The 23,979-nt window shown below is 39.9% G+C and overlaps 1 protein-coding gene across 1 annotated transcript; it reads right to left on the bottom strand.

The window, feature by feature from the left end:
- Window positions 1-1,477: 1,477 nt before the first annotated feature.
- CFAP57 (cilia and flagella associated protein 57) lies at window positions 1,478-23,906 on the bottom strand. Its single transcript, XM_036387366.2, has 22 exons — window positions 23,747-23,906; window positions 23,350-23,666; window positions 21,771-22,051; window positions 21,435-21,600; window positions 20,331-20,483; window positions 19,121-19,260; window positions 18,286-18,451; window positions 17,775-17,888; window positions 17,060-17,272; window positions 16,254-16,427; window positions 14,873-15,034; window positions 14,290-14,445; window positions 12,129-12,222; window positions 11,279-11,469; window positions 10,713-10,886; window positions 9,254-9,412; window positions 8,722-8,865; window positions 7,507-7,623; window positions 6,323-6,457; window positions 6,096-6,239; window positions 2,196-2,322; window positions 1,478-1,911 (listed from the first exon to the last, which is right to left on the bottom strand). Exons 1-22 carry the CDS (start codon window positions 23,904-23,906, stop codon window positions 1,733-1,735), a joined length of 3,666 nt encoding a protein of 1,221 aa, XP_036243259.1. The 3' UTR covers window positions 1,478-1,732.
- Window positions 23,907-23,979: the final 73 nt, after the last annotated feature.

Raw genomic sequence — 23,979 nt, 5'->3', positions numbered from 1 at the left:
AGCCACTAAGTTCAAAATCCTCCTCAGCCTAAGTCTGGCAGCTGAAGCTACCTAGGCTTCATCTGACTGGCTGAGTATTGCCTTTAAAATTTGCTAACAAGGGTGACATAGGGATATATTTTTAAGCATATCAGTCACCATTTAGAAATAATTCACTATCTGTATAGGGATATTAGGAAAAGATTCTTCTTATTTAGACAAGTTGATTGCATTTCTCTAAACCACAACTATTAAAGCAGTGTGGTGTATGATTCTAGCACTCAATTTGTCCTGACAGAGAGGAGAAAATTATACCACACGAGAGCCTAGCAAATTAAGATGGGTGTGTCCTGAAAATTTTAGAGGGAACTAGTTTCTAAAATATTTACTAATTACATTAATTACATCCTCTTTCTGTACAGGAAGTATCAAGATGATTATATGAGGAGGAGGAAGAAAAGGTGTTACACTAGCCCATTAACTTCTTCCTTTTGCTCCTGTGAAACCTATGATCTGTACAAGGTTAAAGATGCAAAATGGAAAAAAAAAATAGACCAAAGAAAGTTAATTTCACATTGATGGACAAAGCACTCAGCTAAGTCTCCAAAATCATTGGAGCTCATGGAACCATCTATTTTGCCATGGTATTGCCCTGGAAATGAGTCTAGTATTCCTGATGGTAATGCAGCTTACATGTTACCCAGCCCTGGCACCACCTTCTGTATAATATTAGGAGTATATTAAAAGCACTCAGCACTTTTCCACAACTCAGGATAGGAAATGAAACAGAAATATACTGGCTGTTGTAATGCCATATAGTTCCATGCTCAACCAGTAGCTCAAACTTCTGATAGATGTGAAATACTCCTCAGTGCCACAGTGTGTCATGCACTGACAACAAAAGATGAAAAATTTAGGTTTTTTTCCCCCCTCATTATTAAAGAAATTACTCTCTGCCTTTTTCTGTGTATGAGTACTTTGCAGAGTGACTTATTAGAAGAATTTCACTGAAAAACTGAACTAAAGGGATTGCTGATGTTGAAAAAAAGACAAACAAAATCAGTTTATCAAAGTTATAGGAGTTATGACATAAGGTTTGGACTTTGTTCCAGATTTGGGGAATTTGAAACTGGGCTGCCTTTTTTGTCTTGCTGAAATTATTGTAGCAGAGGAGGCAAGACATCTCTAGACAGAAAGCAGAGGCTTTACCAAGGGCTCTAGCTTGAGTCAAAGGTTGTCCTCACAAGGTAATTGATTGTTAATCTGTGACTGGATACCTGCTTGGAATAACCATGACATTGGTCTTAAGAGCAGCAGTCCTTTGTATGGACATAGGCAACTTAATATTGGAAAATAAAAGGCTGATGTTGAATTTTGCAGCACAATGACACCAAATTAGAATTCTAGCTGAAAAGGCTTACAGTTTGACCAGCTCTTCTGAATTAGGACACATTAGTTTTCAAGAGAAAGATGAATACCTAGTATGAAGACACAAAGGTTAGTCTAACACTAGCATGAATTTATTTTTTTTTTCTTTGGCTTCTAAGTCTCATGAAAAGGGCAGATTTCAGGAAAGTAGAAGTGTTCAGAGCACTGATTGTTTCATAAACGCTCCTAGTGGAAGAGTATAGGATGATGTTAGTCTGCTCTATGCTGTTGCACTTCTGATCTTGCCAGGAGGATATAATAACATAAGGCATCCTTGAACCACAATCAGTGTTGCTGTGTCTTGTGGCTTCTTCCCAGATTCAGGTCAGGAAGATTTCTGACTGAAAGAGACTGAACATGGAGAGTTCAGGGCTTTCCTCATCTCCTGGATTTGATCTCGCAGATATTGAATTTCTAGCTGCTGCATTTCTATGATTTTTTCACTTTCCATCTCTGGATTCAACCTCAGGACAGCTGGGCTGGACGGAAGTTCAGCAGAGGGAGCTAGAAGATAAAACAGAGAGGACATAGTACAGTAACAAAGGTCCAGCTCATACAGTTCTTGGGCATGAACAAAGGAAAGCATCTTTCAGGGCTGAAGGAGTAGATCTAAATAGTAAGAATCTGCAGGATTTAGCAGCTTCTACAATTAACATTAAAATGTACCAGGTACCACCAGGCAGACAAGTTAGAATGAAACACAGACAGTAATAAAATTGTTCACCAAGGACCGAAAGAGCTTCTGCCATGAGTACTGACAATATGGAAAATATACAAGAGCTATTCACCTGTGTCTTGAATTGCCTTTTTGCTCTTGTTTAATCTCAGTGCAGACTCGAGGTTGTGCACCTGCCCGTTGGCCACCCTCAGTTCTTGCCTCAAGTCATTAATTTCCTTAATCAGACTCACATTTTCCTGCAAAAACAACATGCTCTATAAGGAAAGGCACAGGTACTATCTGGCTGAGCAAGATGCATCTTCATATCTTTGAGAAAGACACTGGACAGTACAGAATCAGTATCACAAGCAGGTGCAGGGCAATCAGGATAGTACACAACATTTCAGGTAAGATCACAGTAGATGTGACTCAGAACATGACAGTATTCAAACCATGTTAGCTCAAAAAACTAATATTTGTTTTGCTTTTCTGACAGCAGCTGCATTCCAAGGTATCATCTTCCTTACCAATTCCAAAGGGAAGCTCAGGGCCTTCCTAAATTGATCCAATTAATTCAGAATTAATGCGAAGAATTCCCATCTCTCTCTCCAGTGTGTATTATTTTACTTTTCATTTGTCACTATGTATTTGTTCACTTAAATTATCTTTATCTCTTTGGAATTAGTCAAAGCCCTCTTCATTAGTTCTGACAGATATTACTTTTCCACACTCCTTCCAAATTATTAGGAAATCTATAAAGCATGTGGAGACTTGGGGTACCTACTGCTAACAAGCTGCTATAGGAAAAGTTAGCAAGTTGTTCTTTTTTTTAAAGTCCATTTTCAGCCCACAAAAGTTCAATCCTCTAATTTTTTAGTAGCCTACCATGAAGCATCTTCCTGAAGGAGCTGCGAAAGTGCCAGTAAATGTAATTTACCCATTGTTGCAACAGATTCAAAGACTTCAGCCAAACCAGTATGGTTAATACTATTTAAGGATGATAACACTGCTGCTCATGATTTAGAAACAGGAGCACCATTAACTAAATATTTCTTTTCTGTATTCAAGAGAGTGAAGTACAATTGTATATTTGTCTCTTACAAGGACAGTGAAATAACACATCAGTAACTAGGGAAAATGTTAAACAGCTGCCATCATACTTGAACCAAAAATAGCAACTATTTCAGCTACCTGAGGTGTGTTTTTTAGAACTTTTGGAACACAGTGGCAATATTTAAGAAAGATAGATGGCAAAAGGCATGTTTAGAGTACCTCACAATACCAGTCTCAAGCAGCAGGGAACCCACTAAAACAGCAGGAGATAAGAACAAGGATAAATGAAATTTTCCCATGAAAATGGAGTCTTCAAATCTTGTTTTCTACTTTTGTTTTAATGATAATTTTGGTTGATAGAGATAATTATGTTGCCACAAAAGATTGTGCAAAGCATACAACTCAGTTCCTTCGAGTATACTTATAAAAGTTGTGTGGGCACCACACAACTGCAGGCTGGTCAGAAGTGAAGTACAAAGCCCACTGCACCTCTCAGTACGTGCCTGCACTCAAGGACTTCAAGCTGGCAGCAGTAGCTCAGGGCATGTGTGTGGCAAGATTATCAAGACTTCACACTAAGACAAGCAGAGCAGCTGTGCTTTAGCTTCTCCTCAGCTGAGAATCACTGACTGGAAGAAGAGTGTGGGATTCATTAAGTTCTGAACTTGTTGGGCAAGCAGAGCTGCTCTTGTAGTGCTTATGCTGGACTATAAATGCAGCAGGAGCTGGTGTGCTCAGGCAGCTCTGGAACTCTAATATTTTGCTGAGTCTGACTTGTCTAATGCAAGCCTTTAAATACAGATGAAATTTGACTCTATGCAGTTATTCCAGAGCTGGATCCTGAAAGAGCTCATGAAGAAGGTAACTTCTAATAATCAGTCAAGGTAATTTTCTTTTGACTAGCTTTCAGGGTCGGGTCATAACATTTGCCTTTAGGTGTACTTCAGTCATGAGCACCTTCGTATGTTCATTCTAAGTGACTACCTGCTGTGTTCAAGTGAAGTTCTTGCTTTTGGTCTATCAGAAATTATAATACAGAGTCTTTTGATGAAGCAATTTGGGTTGTGTAAAAATGTCTTGTTTGGTTTGCTTGGTGCTAAAAGACTGTTGGTTGACACTGCTAATATTTTCCTGAAGAGGCCTTTTCTCCAGAGAGATTAGCCTTTAATTCAATATTTACATTCTGACAGAATGCTTGCACTGCAATGCAACGTCACAGAATGGATAAATAAAACAAATATTCATGGGAAAACTCATTGTCATGGGAGGTTGTGTCAAAGAACCAATTGTTTCAGAAAAGGGACTGATCAAATTCATGGATAATGAGGCCATCAGGTACAATGACATGTCATATGGATGCAAACTACAGTCTAGGAAGTCCCTACAGTGCTGCCTGTCAGAGACAGGTAGGACATATAGAAAATTTCATCCTATATGGGCTTCAGTTTAAGCAGCACTACTTCAAGGTTATTCAGTGTCTCTGTTTTTATGAATCCAAAGAAACTATTACAAATACAGAAGGCTGGAGGAAAAACTAATAGCTGAATAACAGGCAACTTGTCAACTGGTAAGAATAACTAAAATTATCTTGACAGTTCTAACTATCTGTTGCAGCAGTCACTAGTGGAGTGTACCTATGAATAATCTCTCAAAGAGGAGGGCATAGCTCTGAAAATGTAACTGCAACTGAGGAATAATAGAAATACAGAGCTAGAAGACTGTCAAGATGTCATTTGCTTTTTCAAAGCAAATCCTCACAGAAGTTTGTCTAAACTAGTCTTAAAAGCCCCTGTGAAAGACTGGAAGGCCATGATAATTCCTGCTGGTTATAAAATCTCATTAATCTACTGGACTTCAGAGAACTGCTTTTTCTTTGAAGAAACCAGGCTGGTTAGAATCTTTGATATCTTCATCTTCCAGATGTTTTATTAATTTGGATTTAATCATCATTTCATTTTAGGCTTACTGATCCAAGACATCAAGTATTATCATTATGAACACCATCTGTCACCCTATTCCAGTAAGAAAATTCTTCAGGTTATTTTCTGAACCCATCTCCTTTTGCACCAAGGGAAACATCTATCTCACAGAAAGAGTAAAAAAAAAATTAAAATAGCATCAGGGAAGAAGATTGCTGCTGTCTAGCCCTGAAGAAGCAAATTATGAATAAATAGCAAACAACAGATGACTTAGGAGGGGATGAGATTTAATGATCTAGAGGAAGCATAATAAAGTAACAATGTAGAAAGGGCTACTGAGGGGAAAAGGAAATGCTGACTGAGCAGAAGGAGAGCATGTTAAGAAGAGACTAGAAAAGCTGTCCTCCTAGGATGCCTGGTGTGGAGCTCTAGGTCCTCCCACTCCAGATAAAAACAAATTGGATCTTTGACCCCAGCAGTCACGAGTTTACTTTGCCTTGTAAGAAACAAGGATTCTGAGCAAGAAATCTTTGTACAAATAGACATATTCCCCATCTATTTCTGAACTTCCTTGAAAATTTTGGATGTGAAAAGCAAAAAGTTCTTCTCAATTCACACCAGTAGGGATGGACTATGTGGACAAAGAAGGGTTTTTTTTTCCTTTTCTTCCTCCAAAATTACTTCCTAAACATTACTACATAGCAGATATAGCTTGGCATCCAAGCAAGGGCAAATTGACTATCATGGCAATTATAAATAATGTTTGAAATAAAAAGTAGGTACATTAATTTCCTTTAAAACATCCATGCAACAGAAGTTCCCTATCTCCTTTTAGGGCATGGGAGATAAACAAAAGCCATTTCTGACTTTCGAGATCTTACTCTTTTTGTTCAGAAAAGTTAAAGGAAGCACTTGAAAAATGTAGGAATTTCTGGCAAGAAAGTCAACCAAAACTATTTCAAAGTCCTAAGAAGCCATAACAGAAAGGTCAATAAAGTCTCTTTTGTGCAGGCATTTCCTTTGTTCCTACTCCACAGCACAAGGAAAAGGCTGATTACCTGCATGATGCGCATGTAAGCAGTGTGCTGCATTTCCTTATCCTTCATCACCTTCTTCCTCAAAACTGCCAAATTCCTCTCGTTATACTCTTGCTGTTTCTTGTACTGCTGCTGCAAATCAGCATCTTCTGCTTGAGCCTCCACCTGAGAGGGCACAGCATGTTGTCTCAGTAATGACACTACTAGACACAGTCATGGGCAGGGAGAAGGCAAAGGTCCTGACTCACCACGTCTGGTTGATGCACATACTTGGTGTAGAGCTCACGGATACCATCTTTCATTTTTTTGGAATCATTAATGAATCTCACACAATTATGAAGATCTGCCTTAAATCGTTTGATGAGGGTTTCCATATTTTGCCTCTGCAAGAATGATGTAGTCACATTATTATTTGGTTCATCAGAACACTCCATTGTGCAATTTTCTAGAAAGTCTAGTGGAACTGGTGAAAACTCTCATATACTTTCTTCCACTTCATTAAAAAAAAATTAATTAACAACTCACTGGGAATGTAAGCATTACGTGTTGAACAGCAGTCATAGATTTTAGGAATAATAATAAGCCAAAATACTTTTATTAGGTCATATCAGTGACAACCTGCAAAGATGACAACTGAAAAACAGTGGCTCATCATGCTGTTGCCCACTGTCCTTTCCTAAACCCAGAATCACAGAATATGTTGAGTTGGGAGAGACCCACCAGGATCATTGAGTCCAACTCAGCCCTGCACAGGACATGCCCAGGAGCCACATCATGTGCCTGAGAGCATTGTCCAAATGCTCTCCTACCTTCTTATTTAGAAACAACACACCAACAGTTAAGGAGAGAAGGCAAGGGACAAAACATATCAGACACATGCACAGCTTGCTGATTTCACATCAAGACTGCCTTCTCATTCTCTCTTGGTTTCTGCTAGGCCTCCCTACCTGCTTCCTCACGGATGCACTCATGCTTGCTAAGCTCCTCCACCTTCACCTGCAGTCCCTTTTCCTCCCTCATGTCTGATACGCTGCCAAACAAGGGGTCCTTGACTCCTCCATTAATGAAACCTTCGTTTCTGCTATCCTACTAATGCCTAGGTGGTATCCTACATGCTGCTCCTGTTTAGGCCAAGTGTCCCCAGATTTCAGGCTTGGGCAGGAACATGTACTTCAGCATTCACCTCATTGTTTTCTTAAACTCAGGACAATATGTGTTGACTCATAAATAACTGGATTTTTAAAAAATATGAATGCTCTAAGCTGGTTGCAGGCTTGGAAGTTTTGTGTCTTTGTCCCCCCTGAGCAGAGACTCTCCTGGTCCTTGGACACAGCATCCCTGCAGTAACTGTTTGCTCAGATTAGTGTTTCCCCAGTGTTGTGTCCCCACCAATGCCATTCTGGGGGACCTGCAGGGTGGGGGTACCCCATACCTTTTCCATCTCTCTGTGCACCTCTCCAGCAGTTGCCTTCTGTTTCTGCTGCAGTTGGGTGATGTTCAGCTTCAGCTCTACGCTCTGCTTGCGGAATTGTTCCAGCTCCTCCTCCATCTGAAAGGAAGCGGGAGGAGGAAATCAGGGCTAAAAGGAGACGTGAAAAAATAACACATAACAGGAAAACCAGAGGCTAGAAATACAGACTTGAGGGAATAGGTCCCCCTTCAGGTTGAATGACAACATGAGAAACGTCAATTTTGTAACAACACTGCCCTCTGTCAGAATATACAGAAACCACACAAATGAACGCGCAAATCCCTGCTGAGTCACATTAATTTAAATTATGTGATACCCCTTAAATTCCTTGAGCTGAATGGGAGCTCTACCGTTCCATCTGAACAAAAAATGGATGAGGGCGAAATGGACAGTCTGGAAAGAGTAAGGGCAACAATAACTAGATCCTGATACTGAAAAGAAACAAATGGATTGAAAACTGTGGGTACATATGCAGAACACACAGGAAAAAACAATAAGGGTACTACAGAATTTACTTATGGCACAAGATGGTGACCAGAAAAGCCAACAGGGATTTAATCTTGCTAGTCTGAAGTACATACAAATTGTTGATTAGTTTGCATTTTATTTAAAAGACTATGTCACCATAGTCCTAGTTTGGTTGAGCTAAGGATACACCTATGCAGAGATCAGAGTAAGCTTCTATCATAAATAAGTTCCCTCAATGAATTTGCTGCATGCTAAGTATGAATACATTCAAATTTCCGATGTAACAATTGATGAATACAATTTGTCCATGTACCTAACCCCTAGCAGAGTTATGTTTGCATAAATCTGCAACATTTCTGAGAGAAGAAATTTACTCTTTTCTGCCAGGTCAGTTAAAGCAGTGTCTTGCAAATACTGTAGGGCACGTGGAGGGCAACCACATAAGGATAAGATCAATTTTTAAGCAAAATTTAGACTTACACACAGGAACTTAAATAACTATGTGGATCACTGGTAACATGTGATAGAAAATTAATTAGCTATTGCCTACAGATATTTTTATTAGCTGCACAGATATTGAATCAGTGCTATGTATCCTTGAAAGAAGTCAAAGAACAACCAGTGTGGAATCTTTCATGGACTTGTTGGGTCATGTTTGTATTTAGACAATGGGCTTAGTAGCAGAGGCCAAATGAGAGTGTTACTCACCTCACTGATCTGTTTCTTCATTGTCTCAATATCATTTTCACGTGACTCTATTTGCTTCTTAGACTCCTCTATTTTGTAACTCAGTACAAACTTGAAATTTTGCAGTTCCTGATTTTTCATTTTTAGATCATATACATACTTCTCCTGGAAGAAATGAGTACAGAGAGCTGAATCAGAGCCAGTATTCACACACAGATCCCTAGGACAAGACACAAATATGGAAGAGACAAAACCAGCAGTCACAGATCTTGTGGAAGATTGAACTCCAGGTTAGATGGGAAGGGGCAAATAATGCTGAGCCATCTACAGATCCCAGAACAGGGGATGAGAAAGTCAACATCCTGAACTTGAGCTCCCCAAGAAAAGCTTAGAATGCCAACTAAAAACCAAAATCCCAAACTGGAGATCACAAATTCCTTAAGTTGAAACTGACTTTTCAGTCATGTGATATTATCATAATAAATACTATTAAAATAAATATCTCTAATTAAGGGAGGTGATTTTGACCTCATCCAACTGTCCATTTTCTCACCTTCTCTAGGATAGTTTCAGTTCTCTCTTTAACATCTGTCTTTAGTGCCAAGATATCCTTTTCCAGTGATTTAATGATGTCTTGCAGCTTCTGCTGTTCCAGTCTCATTTCTTCAATATCCCTGTTTCGGTCCTTGAGCTCTTTCTGTAGGCTGTTCAACTAGAGAGGCAAACTAGTAAGACCTTACCAGTCTCCAAAAGCTGTGCACAGCTTGGTCCTCCTATTCTGTAGGATACCTTGTAGACAGTGTGGGATAAAGGACATCAAATTAAGATATGAGGAAAGAGCAGCTCACCAGTTAAATGCCTCTAACTCAAAAGGGGGTTGAGTATCCATTTTTGCTTTTTCTGTATGTTCTGACAAGAATACCTGCTGCACAGGAAGGAAGGAAGGAAGGAAGGAAGGAAGGAAGGAAGGAAGGAAGGAAGGAAGGAAGGAAGGAAGGAAGGAAGGAAGGAAGGAAGGAAGGAAGGAAGGAAGGAAGGAAGGAAGGAAGGAAGGAAGGAAGGAAGGAAGGAAGGAAGGAAGGAAGGAAGGAAGGAAGGAAGGAAGGAAGGAAGGAAGGAAGGAAGGAAGGAAGGAAGGAAATTGCATGCAGCAGCAAGAAGGGTATGGATATTATACCTAAGCATCAGCTGCAGCTAACACTCAATCCATGGAATATTCTCATAAGGTGAAGGCAATACATCTCTAAAGATGGAACATTGGAAGGGTGCCCAGTTCATAGCTCTTGGGTACCCTCAAAATCCCTGCCTCGGTACTAAGATCTGCAAAACCAAGAAAGTTGGAACCAATGAATGACACTGGACAAACTGTAAGGACACATGAAGAAAACCTTGAGGTCTAAAAGACAAAGAAATTAAAAAGACAGTACCATGATGGTAGAGGGTATGAAAAGAACCTCTCTGTCTCCAGATAGATACTGGAGAAAGCAAAAAAGAAAAAATGTCTCTCCAACATCCTTAGGCAAATGTAATACCCAGACCTAAAAGAGGTAAAATATTTTATGTCTCCTTAAAAACCCCAGTAAAGCCAATAAAAATGATGATGCAAAGAAAACACAGGGATTATTGCATCGAATTAAGCAGTAGAAGTATTTTACTAATAAAGCAAAGTATTCAATGATAGAAAAATTAAGAGTTCATTTCTTTCCTGTCATAGGATGAACAATATTATTTATAGTTCAAAACTATGCAGATCAGAGAAAGTGTACTAATAAAAACATACCTCCTTTATCATCTGTCTCTAATCATATCAGCAATACAATCAGCAGACAGCTTCTTCTGCCCAATACTCTAAACATGCAAACTAACCTAAGAATGGGCTACTGCTCTCATATGAAATGCCACATTTTTACAGACTAGATGAATGGACTAAACTGACATGCCATTAATCACATTCAATCCTCAGTTCTAGGTCTTCTTGTGCAGGTCTGATACTAGCAGAGAATAAAAGATACCCTTTTATTCATGACTCCTATTTCTCCTTTCAGTTGGATGTTGGACTCCTTTTCCTCCAAGAGCTGTTTCTCATACTTGTCTTTGAGTTCTAAGATTTCTTTGTCTCCATCTTCATAAATTTGTTTCTCCATTTCTTCATGTGCTTCAATCTGCTTCCTCATATTCTCCTTTGTCTGCAGTTAAGGAAAACAAACATTAGAGAAGTGTAAGAGACCAATAAAGGAGAGAAATAAAAGGTTATTTGTAACTGTGTTTCTCCTGGGAGAATCTATGTTTAGTGAAATATTGAGTTGCAGCAATATCATCTAAGATAAGTTTTTAGTGGATTAAAGCAACTTTAGAAACTGATAACATACACATTGAGGTTCTTTTTTTTTTTTTTTTAATTTAATAATTCTTAAGACTTGAAAGCTTCAAGTTAGGAGTCTGGCCAAATACTAACATCAGCAAACTTGTTCTGCAAGAAATCACAAACCAGTATCACTTAGGATCTTTTAAAATTGCTGGTTTTGATGCAATTAGAATTGCTGTTTCTTCCAGGCTGTGTGCAAATCAAGCTTCCTACCTCCTCCAGCAGAACAGATTTATGTTTAAGTTTTTTCTCATAATGTTCTTTTAGCTCTGCCAAAGCCTTGGTTTTGCTTTCCTCCAAATTGTGCAATTGTTTCTCGTATTCCTCCTCCATCTTCTGGGATTTCACCTGAAGCTCCTGGTATTTCTCATTTTCCAGTGAGAGTTTCTGATTACTGTCAGATTCTGTTAACAGGAAACATATGGAATGGATAAAACTAATAGAAAAGAAGACTGATTCCTATCCTTCTGCAGCTATCACTGCCTTATTATTTACTGTCTTTTTGGCAGCTAGTTGCAATAAATTACAAGTAGAAGTATTTAATCACTTTCTTCATTAGATATACAGGGGCTTTAGGCTCTGTAGCCATGCAAAATTGACAACTAATTTAGGCACTTCCTTGGGATGACAACCATGGCAGAGCTGTATGAGCTCAACTGCTACAAAGTAGGCAATGGAGTCATTTATGGAGGGGCTCCTTGGTACTAATTTGCAGTATTTTTGTCTTGATTACAAATCTGGAGTCTAAGTATTTCCAGGCTGTGTGCACCTCCTTGCTGAATTGAATGACTGCACTGTTCTTGCACAGTGAGCTGTGCATAAAATTAATGAAGAAATTACTAATCTCAAGTACCAAACCTCTAAGACACAGGGTCCATGTGCATGTTCTCATCATAAGCACATATGTGGTGCAGTTTGGACACCCATTTGGTCTGCACCAAATACCTACATGACATACATCCATTTTTCTTTGTACCTCTGCTCTAGTAATCCCTCCCTGTCACTTGCTGTCAATACAGCATTTCCCCCAGTTTCCAGTTACAAACATTTGTAACAGTCTAACCTAGCTGTTGCACCTCCTTGGCCTGTTTATCCATCAGCTCAGACAGTTGAACCTCGTGTTGCAGCTTCTGTTTTTCTTTCTCTTCCTGTAAAATCTGGGATAAAAAATAAGAAAAATACATTTTAAGTTGAAACTAGACAAAGCAACGTCCAAATTGTTTGCACTATTGCCCCTGGTGAGGAATACATACAAAACAGAAATAGGTTTGAAATCTCTCACCAAAACTGAGATGCCATGTGTCACTGAAACAAGTTTTCCCACATTTTAGTTTGTTTTGACAAGTTAAGCTAAGGAAAAGCAGCAGACAGTGTTCATATAATACAAGTTACTGATCCTAATCTAAAAAGAAAAGTTTGTGAGCTACAAAAGCCTCCACTCCTTTATGTGTGCCTGCCTGAGGAGAATTTGCAGTTCCATAATTTATTGTCCAGATATTAAAGTTCAAGCTGCTTCCTGTCTCACTTGAAGCAACTTTGAGGTCCTAAAATGCTGACATTTGCATACTATGACATAAGCCTAAGCAAGAGAATTTTAAATGCCATTTGCTTGAAATGTCAGCCTGCCACTGTAAATTACTTAATCTTCTAAAAAAGCACAAAGAACTGGAGCAAGAAAACAGCTGAGAAATTCCCCAGAGATGCTAGAAATTGTACCATAGTTACAATATTTTCACCTTTTTCTTGCAACAACTTCATGGGTGTTTCATAAACAAAAATATTCCATTTGTCTGATGGATACAACTAGAAAATTTAGCCCTTTCAGTCTAAAGCTGTCATTCAGTTTAATCTTAACTTGTACTGATACTTGGACAGGAAGTACAACTTGCCTGCCTAGAGAATTATATTCACCTTCAAAGGTATTTGTTTACAAGCCTATAATCAACAAGTCTAGACAATTTTCAGTGTAGCTGAGATTATTATAAATATATAGCCAAGCACTACTTATCAAAAGACCTGAAGAACCACAGAAAAAAACCCAGGAGAGATAAACAGAGGTAGAGGAATCCACAGAGGAATTTAAATGGTTTTCTTGTACAAGGTTAGGTTCTACAAAAGAGAGAAAAATAGAAAGGTTTAAACTCAAGTTATTTAGACCAAAAAACCCACAATGAGACAAGCCAAAGAATCTGAAAAAATACTTGAAGAAAACATTAAAATGAATAATTAAACCTCCTCAAAAAATGAATATCAAAGACCTACTGGAACAATTGTAGGGCCAAAAGACAAGAGAGGTATAAAGAGAGCACTTGGAAATTACAAACCTGTAAAATACTACAACTAATAAGTCACCTGACAAGCTTTCATACTGAGCTCCTTTATGTGGAGTCAAACAGAAATACTGCTTGAAGGTACTATGTACTCGAAGGTACTCGACAAAATCAGCAGTAACAAATCACCAGAACAGGACAATATTCACCCAAAAGCTCAAAAAGAACATGAGGCTGACAGGATTGAATCATGTGATATATAATCCCTTACTCTGAGTACTGCAAAGAAATTATTACTGGATCCCTTGCCTTCTACATCTAAAAGAAGTCCAGAAATATAACAAATTACAGGTCAGAAATCCAGTGTGTGCACGAGTCAGATGGACAGAATAGCATTATCAGACACACATAAATAAGACACTGGGAAGAATTATCATAGCCTTTGCTTTTCAGGGGAGTCCTGCTTCATGACCACAGAGAAATCAATAAGCACACAAACAGAAGACATGCAGGGAATATATTTTACTTTTATTTTCAAAAAACATACAAGAAACCTCAGCAGATGTTCTTAAAAATCTAAGCAGACAGGACATAAAGAAGGCAGCATTAAGGAAAATAACTGTTAGATCCTGCAGCAGCTGCAGCCTTATATAGAAAGGAGCTTTTAAGGCACAGTGCCATTTCTACTACTGATCCTCAGGCTCAGGCAGTATTTTTTGTGCTGGTTTTATGTGAAAATACTTACAGGGTACCTAGGAGAACTTTGCATCCCCTTGTACCTATGAGATACTTAACTCAAAGATAGTTTCATGCTTTATAAATATCAAGAACATCTTAAACTGGAAAGGAATGATTTCAGATGCTGTATGGCATTTCTACATATGTAATGCAAGCTTGAATTCAACTCTTCAGTGAAAGATTTCTTAGTATTTGGTTCTGCAACATGAATCATACCTGGTGTTTAGTTTTAAGGGAGTCTATTTCCTGAGTGAAATTCTCTTCCAATGCTTTTATTTTTCCTTCACAGTAAATGTCCTTGAGACGTAGCTCGTACTCACTTTCTGTCTGTAGATCTCTCACACAATTCTGCAGGTCTAGTATTGCCTGAGTCTGTTAGGACATGGATGAGAAAACAGTTTTGAGAGAGAATATTTGCTGTTAACAACAGCTTGTTAAGGATGTTTTATTTACATGCACATATTTATGAACAACAGCCTTCACAGAGAACCTTCGGACAGATGACCAAGAAGTCCTAGAACTAAAGTTCCTTTGCTGTCTTAGAAGATAGTTTATAGCAATGCATCTTCTGACTTCTCTACTCCATTAGAACTGCTTTCAAGAGATTGAGGAAAATATTAGAGAAAAATCTAATGCATGCTTGCTGTTTGTACAATGCTGTTTGCATATTGACAAGCCACTGCAGCAACTTGCTGCAACCTCTTTGACCAAAGCCATAGAGGACTGGCTGGTAGCAAGCATTATGCAAGTGCAATTGACAGAAATCCTATGGTTTATGTTCACAAGTTGCTCCTCCTACCTTCTCATCTATATCTGATCTCATGATCAACACTTCCTCAGCATAGTCAAGTTCCTGCTCTCCTTTCACTTCCCCACCTTCTTTATCATGCACTTTCCAGATAAATACACAGCCATCCTCTGAGGCAGTCAGTAGAAATTGGTCATCACTTGTTACTGTCATCTTAGAAGAGATAACAAAATAATAGATGAGACATGGAAGAATGGAGATACAGTTTTATTTTACACCACATTTTTCTCCCCACCCCCATACTCTCTTCATCTCTACCCCAGAAATTCAACAGTGGAAATAATAACACAGTTCCACTACCAACATTTTGATTATGTCTCCTATTCCTGTTCCACTCCAATTGAAAGAACAAAGGGAAGGGAAAGAATATGTGTAGGTACTGGATCTGCTTCTGGTCTCAAAGCCACAGCAAGATTTTAAAAACCTGAAGCAGAAAAGACCTTCTAGACTATTATAGCACAGACAGGCCATTTATATGACAACTCCAAAGGTCTCTAGTGTTTCTCTTCGAGAAGTTGCATGACCAACAGATGACTAAATGCTTTCTTTTGAAACTACAACTAAGTTCACCAAGAACTATGTAGTAGTAACTGCTGCCACCTCCTCCAGACCTCCTGTGGCTGCCTGATCTGGCAGAGAGTACCTGGAAGTTGATACAGCTTACAATGAGGTGAAAGTAGAGTTACAGTAATTGAAGTTCATATTCTAATGTTGGACTGTGTGAGGATAAGTCAAGGTGCTGTAGTTGACAGTGGTACTTAAAATACCAAAATTACAACCAGTTTTAACAACACAGAACATGTGGCTTCCTGGAGAATGGGGACCTACCAAAGCACACTGAGGGAGCTGGCACAAGTGCTCACTGAGCCCTTTCAGTCATTTGGCAGCAGTACTGGCTCACTAGAGAAGTCTTAGCCCTCTGGAAATGGGTGAATGTGATGCCCCTCTACAAGAGAAAGTGGCACAGGAACCATCCTTGGAGATATTTAAGAGATGTGTGGGTGTGGTGCTCGAGGACATGGTTTACTGTAGACTTGGCAGTGCTGGATTAACAGTTGAACTTGATGACCTAAAAGCTCTTTTCCAACCTAAAAGATTCTATGACAAAATTACCTTCCTCTTTTCAGAAGGAGCTGTATCAAAGTTCTCCATCCAATATGCCATGTTTTGTGGTGCAAGCCACTTTTTAGTCACCAGCTTATTCCCTGACATACCTAGAGACAGGACTCCTATGAATGCTGTGATATTCATTCTCCATGTGCAGACTCAGCCTTAATTTTAACATATTATGCTATGAATTGAGAAGGAAAATCAGCCCTAAAGGATCTGTGTGCAGCTGGCATTACAGGGAAAAGAAAGAACTCTGTGCTACCTTTGTAACAGCACCTGCATGGGCCTGGTACTCGCTGAAATCCTTCTTCAGAGTTAATGGGTACTTCATAGCTCGAATTGTCCCCAGGGAGGTGCCAACAAATATCAGGCGCCCGGAACGCGAGACAGCGACAGTGGTGTAAACAACGTCACGGGCAGGCACTTCGTGCTGGATCTACACATCAACCAACAGCACAAACCACCACACAAACCTCACATTACAGCAAATATTTGATTGCATACTGCATGAGCAATTGTTATACCTCTGCCTGCAGCACATAGTGCAGTTAAGAGAATCTATATGCCTATAGAAGTATAGTCTCAACAGTAATTACTACTAACTTTTATATATTTTTAAAAAATTAGATTTAAAAGAAATATTTAGATATAAAATCTCTATATTTGTTATAGTAGTATTAAAATTTCAAGCCAGGCTGATATGTGGTCTCAAAGATGTAATGGTTATCACATACAATTTACTACTTTTCTGGAAAAAATGCATGTAGATACAGTGGTAGATGAGATACTCTTGTATTTCAGCAGAACTGTTGATACAATATTGCCTAGCTAGTTTGTTACTTGGATTAGAAGATTTCTAGGTAAATGCAAGTAAAATGACAAAAATATAAAACTACAACAAAATCTCAGGTCGCATTGTAAAAGACATAAGAACACAAAACTGGCAGTAAATACCACAGCTTTCAAAACCAGACTGATTCCTATTTACCAAATAGATGGTAAGGAAAGCAAAGCACCAGTACCCTCCCCAGAGAATGTAGCAATATCCAGGAATGTTTGTTAGCTCACCGAAGACTCTGAAATTTCTTTGAGAGTTTGGTCAGATCCAACAGCAAAGATAATTTTGGCATCATAAGTCAGGGAAATGCTGCTGTAGATGCAGGTCTTGAGAACACACTCTGACTCCTTTTTACCTGTCAACAAATTCCACTCATACACAGCACCATGTGTGTCACAGGAGACAAGTTTAGTGTCATCTGAACTCCATTTAATAGCATGTACCTGGCAAAAGCAAAACACACCAAGGAGCTTGATGTTAGATTACAGACATACAGCATGGAGTCATTGTACTGCTAAAGCCATGACAACTTCAGAATCATACTTCTAAGTCTTACTGAAAAGCCTCTAAATGTTTCTCAACCAATTCTATTTTAGCATTAGAAAAAAAAACAAACCCAGTAAGAACTACTTTGTGGACACGCTATCAGGAAAAAGTACATTTCAATATGGAGTAGTAGATTTTATTTTTATAATGTATTACTGGGATATTTTACTTTGTCCAGCCAGCTGCCAACTGTTCACTTTCAATTTAAGGGCAGACTTTTCAGGTGTATCTAGTGCATGAACATTTTGCCTTCTGACCAATGAAAACTAAGTTTTCTATTTCTGTTTTTACTTTCTGGGGCCATCTCAAGATCCAAAATTGTACTTTACCTCTTCAAAATGCATCTTATCAACTGGTTATATGTTAATAAGTTGTACTGTATAAGATTTGTTTACTTACCTTCCCAGTATGTCCTTTCAGATTAGTAACATTCTCAAAGGTGATGCTGGAATAAATTTGAATCACATTTCCATTAACTATAGCAAAAAGATGGCCTCCATTACTGAATGAGCACTACAAAAAGAACATAACCACCCATTACTGTAGATGGAATGGATAAAAACATTCATGCATTGAATTTCAATTACATCCTTTAATATCAAATTGTTGCAAGAAAAGAAAACTCCATTACATAATTAGCCACTTACAGTTTTCTTAATCAATGCTTTCCCCTGTAAAATTCAGTTCTGGAGTATTTCTGAGCAAATTATCCCTTCTGCTGCTTCCCAGGCCCACACTTACACATCAGCCTCTGGGCCTGTTCTCCAATAGTCAGAATCAATTTCTGTAAGCTTTGATATAGGACATCATATATAGTACTAGGATGTATTGGAGAAGTTTTTATTTTCTGTCATTCTTCAGCATTCTGTTCCACATAACTCCCCAGTTTCATTTTTGCACCACTCCTTACCTCTCTACACTTTTTCACAGCAAACTCCTTGAAAACACGCATGTCCTCATACAGGAGACTTATAAATCGTAGTTTGTCAGAAAACCCAACCAAACAGAAAAGGCCAGTGGGATGAAGGGATACTGTGTATGCTTCCTCCTGATATTCCTTGCACAGCTCCAAAGTGCTGAAAGAGAAAACCATTGAGCAGTATGGAATAGGACAAACTCCCCATTGCACACTTGACAGGATATTATCTGGCCCAGCAAGGATGCCTGCAGCTAAAATCTGACTCTGCCTTGTCCTTGAGGAAGTGTGTTGTTGTTCAGTTAAGTAATGATCACAGAGATGTTACAGGAAACAAAAGGAAATTTGACTTTCTGGTTCACAGAGAACGTGTGGGAGGTGCAAGAGCAAATCCTTGTGTAGTGTAATATAATGAAGAAGGCAAATGAATTGCTGATTGCAATCCTACACAAGCATCTCTTGAGATTTGCTTTTCCCTCCAGGGAACCTCAAGAGTTGGAGTCATTTTGCTTAAGATCTATGCCTAAGAAGCAGGATATGGGGCAACAGTATCTTAAGACAAAGCTGAATGAAAGAGTTTTTTCCAAAACACAAGAAGTCTGACACAAAAATAGCTAAATAGAAAAGGCTTTGTATTCTTTTGGCACCAGTTTTAAAGGCACTGCATATTCACACTCCCCAAATCATGTCAGTAATACCATTTACATGCCACACCACACAAGAATTTTACCAGAACAACACTCTCATTCATATGAAATTGCTGCTGTTGCCTCCTAAATACAATATACAAAAAAGCAAGGTGTAATAACAAATACAAACAACTCTTTACTTTTTCTTGTAATTCCAGATGCGAACAGATCTATCCAGGGAACACGTAGCAAGGATGGGTTTCCAAATACACATGTCCAGACCAGTGATTGAATTAGAATGCAATGGGAAATTCATATATGCAAAATAAGATATCTTCTCCTGAGAAGGAATGAGAACATTAAGAAATCACAAATATTTCATTGCAGGCAGTAAGGCAGATAAAAAAAATCTATCATGGGTTTTTGCATACAGTTGTAGAATAGATTTGAGGGAACCACTTAATCATTTCACTGCACTGGTCTGAACATAACAATGCTAAAAGTCTGACAATGTTAGTTTTAAGTTCATAATTAATAATCAAGAAAAGTGATGCAGGGCAGAGCAGTGAGAGCAGAACATAATTGTAGGTATATTAAAAAAAAGGCAAGTTAGATAAATAAATAAAACCGGACCTGCAAGAATTCAGTTAATACCATCTGATCAGGCAGATACTTAAAAAAAGTCAAGTGCTGAGTGATAGAAAACTTCACTAGGATGTCCAGTTACCACATGCTGGAAGTGAAGCACCAATAAAATGTTAGGCTGCATGTGGAAACAGAACCCCTAACTACAACCCCTCTTCCTGTAAAGATCTTTCCATATGCCTGTACACAGGTTAGGAACTCAATTCCATAGAAGTCTGTTTAATGATAATACATTTTTCACTTATCTTTGTATTATTTAATTCCTTCAGAGTAGGGAAGGTTTTTCATTATGTTTGTATTTCACAGAGAGGTTCTACTTCTAGCTAAGACTTCACCAAGTCTTAGCTAGAAGACTAAGACTCAGACTCTTTTAGAGTAGAATGCGATTCCCATGGCTGTTCCAGCTTTATCATTGCAATAAAATTTCTGCCTATTACAGTGGAGCATGAACCACAGAGTTACAAGGAGGATATCTCAGTTAAAGCCTTAGTGAAGTGGTTCAGCAGTAACAGGCACTCTTTAATGGTCTTAAGTGTTCTCTGTCCTTCTGCTGAATAGCATCAGGTATTCACAGGGAGGGAGCCTTGAGCAAGGGGTTACAAAAATACTGCCCCCAGAGAAGCACACTGAGCACATCAGATCTTGAGCTTTAAGGGTTCATTTGAAGGATTTAATGAGAATGCATCACAGAAAACAACTCTGACTACCCTGTATCATTGCAATTCTGGACATGAAAGCTGTGCAATGTGACTGAACTGCACTTACCCTTATAAGTTTGGTGGAGAACATAGTAAACATGTAGAGCTGATTTTTATTTGTGCTAATGACCATCATTTCCTCAGAGGGGCTGAAGCATATACATGTTATGTCCTGTCTGCTTGACTTTTTTGGCTCAGTGCTGAACAGGTCCTGAGGCAGCTGCACAAGAAAGGCATCCTGTGGGATGTGCCAGGTTTCCATGTTTTGGTAGTGGGCATGCACACACACAAACTTCTGTTGTAATGCTCCTCTAATAAGCACATACATAATATCAGCAAGACAATCTGGATATTTAATAGCACATAACTACTGCAAGGCATGGAATAGAGGACAAGAGGACAATAGTGGTATTCATAACATTACAGATGAAATAAAGTATCAGGGGACATCTCAGCAGTAATACGAAGTACTGCACTAAACAATAATTGAAATGGTAGTAGAAAAATATCAAGGAAAAAAAAAACTAGCAAGTGTCAGAATGAGAACTGCCTAAAAATTGTGATTAGAACAACAGTTCTTTGTAATGTATCATTAAGGTACATAAGTATTATTACAGGATCTCATGCATAGGGAAGATCTGACCCTTTAGAATGAGAGTATGAAGTCTTGACCAGTTCATTAGAGTTAAATGTTCTTATCCAGAGATTTCAGTAGGTCAATGCATACAGTTTGCTATAGAACAGTTAGAAGGATTATTAAAAGTGCACAGGTCTCACGACAGATCTAATAAATACCTGAGGGGAGAAAAGCTTCTCCTTGGAAAAAAAAAAGGAGCCAAGTTCTTCAAAACTGATGTAAACTATCTCTTAGTCCTAAAAGTCTCCACAAATAAAAGTTTCTTAAAGGTTTCCAGAAGTTTAGCAGCCTCAAAGCACATTTTATATGTGGTAAGGAAACATACAGAACTTCCATGCAGAAGGTCATCAGGCACTGACTTTCAGTGTGACCTTTGGCAACTCCATTTGACATCACCAGCACAGTTAGCTAATCCTTACAATTCAGTTTAGCAGTGTGCTAAAAATTATTATTAATAACTAAATCAGAAACACTCACAGTTCTCCAAACAGGGCTCTGCTGCATAATTGCTTATAAAAGCTTTTTCCTCCTTACCCAGACTTCTTGTCTCTCCTCGTAGGCCTCCTTTTCACAGGTCTTCTCGAACAGAAGAACAACTCCTGGGCTAGGTGAACATGCAAAGCCTTTGGAATATGCTGCAACTGCAGATATTTGAGGCAAAGAATGCTGTTGTAAACCAGTATCTTCAAAGGCCACTCCACTAGAAACACCAGAAATGCAATTAGGAAATGCATAAAGATGCTTAAAAATAAAGAAGCACAAATCAAAAAATGTTAAGCAGCAACTGACAACATAAACTGGACAGGAAGGAAGGAACTAATCTGCCTGCAAAAGCATGGAACTATTATTAATAACTTTGAACAGATTTACCTCTCATATTCATTTGTTGTATCTTCTTGTTTCCTGGGTGGTTTTCTGTACTCCAAACTTTTCTCCCAGTGCAGCTCTCCAGTCTCAAACAAGCTAAGTTTGCCTGTGTCAGTGCCACATATAACTTCCTCCTCAGACAGCCAGGCATGGCACAAGTAATTTTCTGGCTCTCCCCTTTGTAAATTCATCTGCTTTAAATATCCTTCACTGTACTTGAAAAGTTTAAAAAAGCCATTTCCAGTGATACAAACCTGGGTACTGTCTTGAGGATTAAAGCTCACCTATGGAACAAAAAAGAGGAAGTTTTTTCTCCGACTATGTTCACAAATAAACAAATATTATACCTGTTCTGAGACTTTCTATACCAGATACAGGAAAACAAACAAGGGAAGATGGTTCATAGAAACATACAGGAATGCCAAGAAGAGTAAGAATTACCCATCATAACTACTACTGCAGTTTTCCCCCTTTCAAAAGTGTGTCTATTAAAATTAAATTACAAAAGTAAGGCCAAAATACCTCTTTACTACTGATTAACAAATTTTTTTCCAGTAGCAAGCTTCCTGAAAAGCGGGACCATTTGTTCTCAAAAGTCCAGGAATAAGTTCTGTATTCCTGTGTTTCAAGCTAACACTATGTACATGAATTCACATAATTAGGTGTTCATTTGTGAAAATGATGGAATAGCCATCTCAATATTCAACATGGATAGGAAGGGTAGTTTGAGTTAATTTTTATGCTTTATGGGACCTTACACAGCCAGAGTCTTTACACTCCCCTCTCTTTAGGAATTGAGCTCATGAATTCACTAGTTGAGCCAACCTCTGCTTGTAGCTGTACCCCAGAAAAAATGTCAACCAACACATGGACTGAAAGTGTCAGAACTCCCTACATGAACGAATCTAAAAAGGGGCACCCAGACCTGGATGCAGAAATCATTTGTGTGCCATCAGCCTGCTCCTAGCCATTCTTCTCCTCTGCTCTGAACACAGAAAACTGCAGGAAGGAAAAGGTGCACTGAGAGCTTCCAAAAGTGTGTTACTACTACTGGGGACAGCCCATCTATTTAGTGTGTGCTTTTACAGGGACACAAGGGACACATTGCACATTCACTGCCTGTTATACTGGCCTCATAACATAGATCTCATGTGGTGTAAGAGAATCTCATGTGATATAACAGCTACAGACACGAGAATGTCTATTATGGGTCAGTGCAAAACTTTATTTAGCCTAGTGTCCTATTGCTGAGGGAGGCCAACAGCAGATGTCAAGAAAGGTCAGAGAAAGTGTATGAAATCTACTGGTGTGGAGCCCTCTCCTCTTGCCGTGGATAAAAAGCCATGTGGCCAGGGGAAAACGCACTGTGCACACGTCCTGAAGGATGAACGCATGTCCAGCCTCGCACCTGCTACTTGTTGAACTAAAGTTTGATCGTTTTATCCACCTTTTTGAAAAGTGGAGTATGCTCCCGAAGAACCAGTCAGCTGCGAACGGGAGTGTTAATAGCGAGCGGCAGGGACGCAGGTACAGCTCGGGCTCGGCAGCTTTGGGAGCCGCCGGGGCCGGAGCCCTCCCTTACCTGGCAGGGGCCGTCGCCCGCGGCCTGGACGCGGACGGCCGTCGCCAGCTGCTGCTTCTCCCAGAGCCAGCAGGTGAGGCGGCCCTCGGGGGGGGCCGTGGCGGCCGCCAGGAGCCGGCTGTCGGGGGAGAAGGCGAGGGACACCGCCTGCCGCGCCGGCAGCTCCTCGGCGGCCAGCACCTTGCGCCGCCGCGCCCGCTCCGCCGACAGCTCATAGACCGCCAGCACCGGCCGCTCCCCCGCCGCCTCCGACAGCGCCAGGAACCGCCGGTCGGGGCTGACGGCCAGCGCCTGCACGCCCCGGCTCTTCTCCGTGCCTGCGGGGAGCAGAGCGGTCAGGGCGGGCCGCAGTCGGGACCGGCACAGGGGTTAGGGTCGGGAGCGGGGTCGGGACCACCTGGGATGAAGTTGTGCCACTTGTGCTCGAGGTGCAGCCGCAGGCAGCCCGCCCCCGCGGCGTGCAGCACCACCTTCTCCTCCAGGAAGCAGACACCGCCGGCCACCCGCGGCCGGCAGCCGAACACGGCCACGGGCAGCACGGCCGCCGCCGCTGCCATGCTGCCGCTGCCGCCGTCGCCGTGGTGACCGCGGCCCCGGCGGCCCCGGAAGCGGCGGCGCACGCGGCAGGAA

This window comes from Molothrus ater, chromosome 9 (genome assembly GCF_012460135.2).
Source record: "Molothrus ater isolate BHLD 08-10-18 breed brown headed cowbird chromosome 9, BPBGC_Mater_1.1, whole genome shotgun sequence".
NCBI lineage: Eukaryota > Metazoa > Chordata > Aves > Passeriformes > Icteridae > Molothrus > Molothrus ater.
Note: the sequence above shows the minus strand (reverse complement) of the source record. Positions and strands in the feature narration are given on the sequence as shown.

Bases quoted from the DNA above. Each gene is read 5' to 3' on its own strand.
- CFAP57 (XM_036387366.2), bottom strand. From the start codon at position 23,906: ATGGCAGCGGCGGCGGCCGTGCTGCCCGTGGCCGTGTTCGGCTGCCGG. The intron at 6,240-6,322 runs GTGAGTCAGGAC...GTGCCCTCTCAG, and splicing joins ATGTGCATCAACCAGACGTG to GTGGAGGCTCAAGCAGAAGA. The intron at 1,912-2,195 runs GTGAATAGCTCT...TTTATCTTCTAG, and splicing joins AAAGGCAATTCAAGACACAG to CTCCCTCTGCTGAACTTCCG.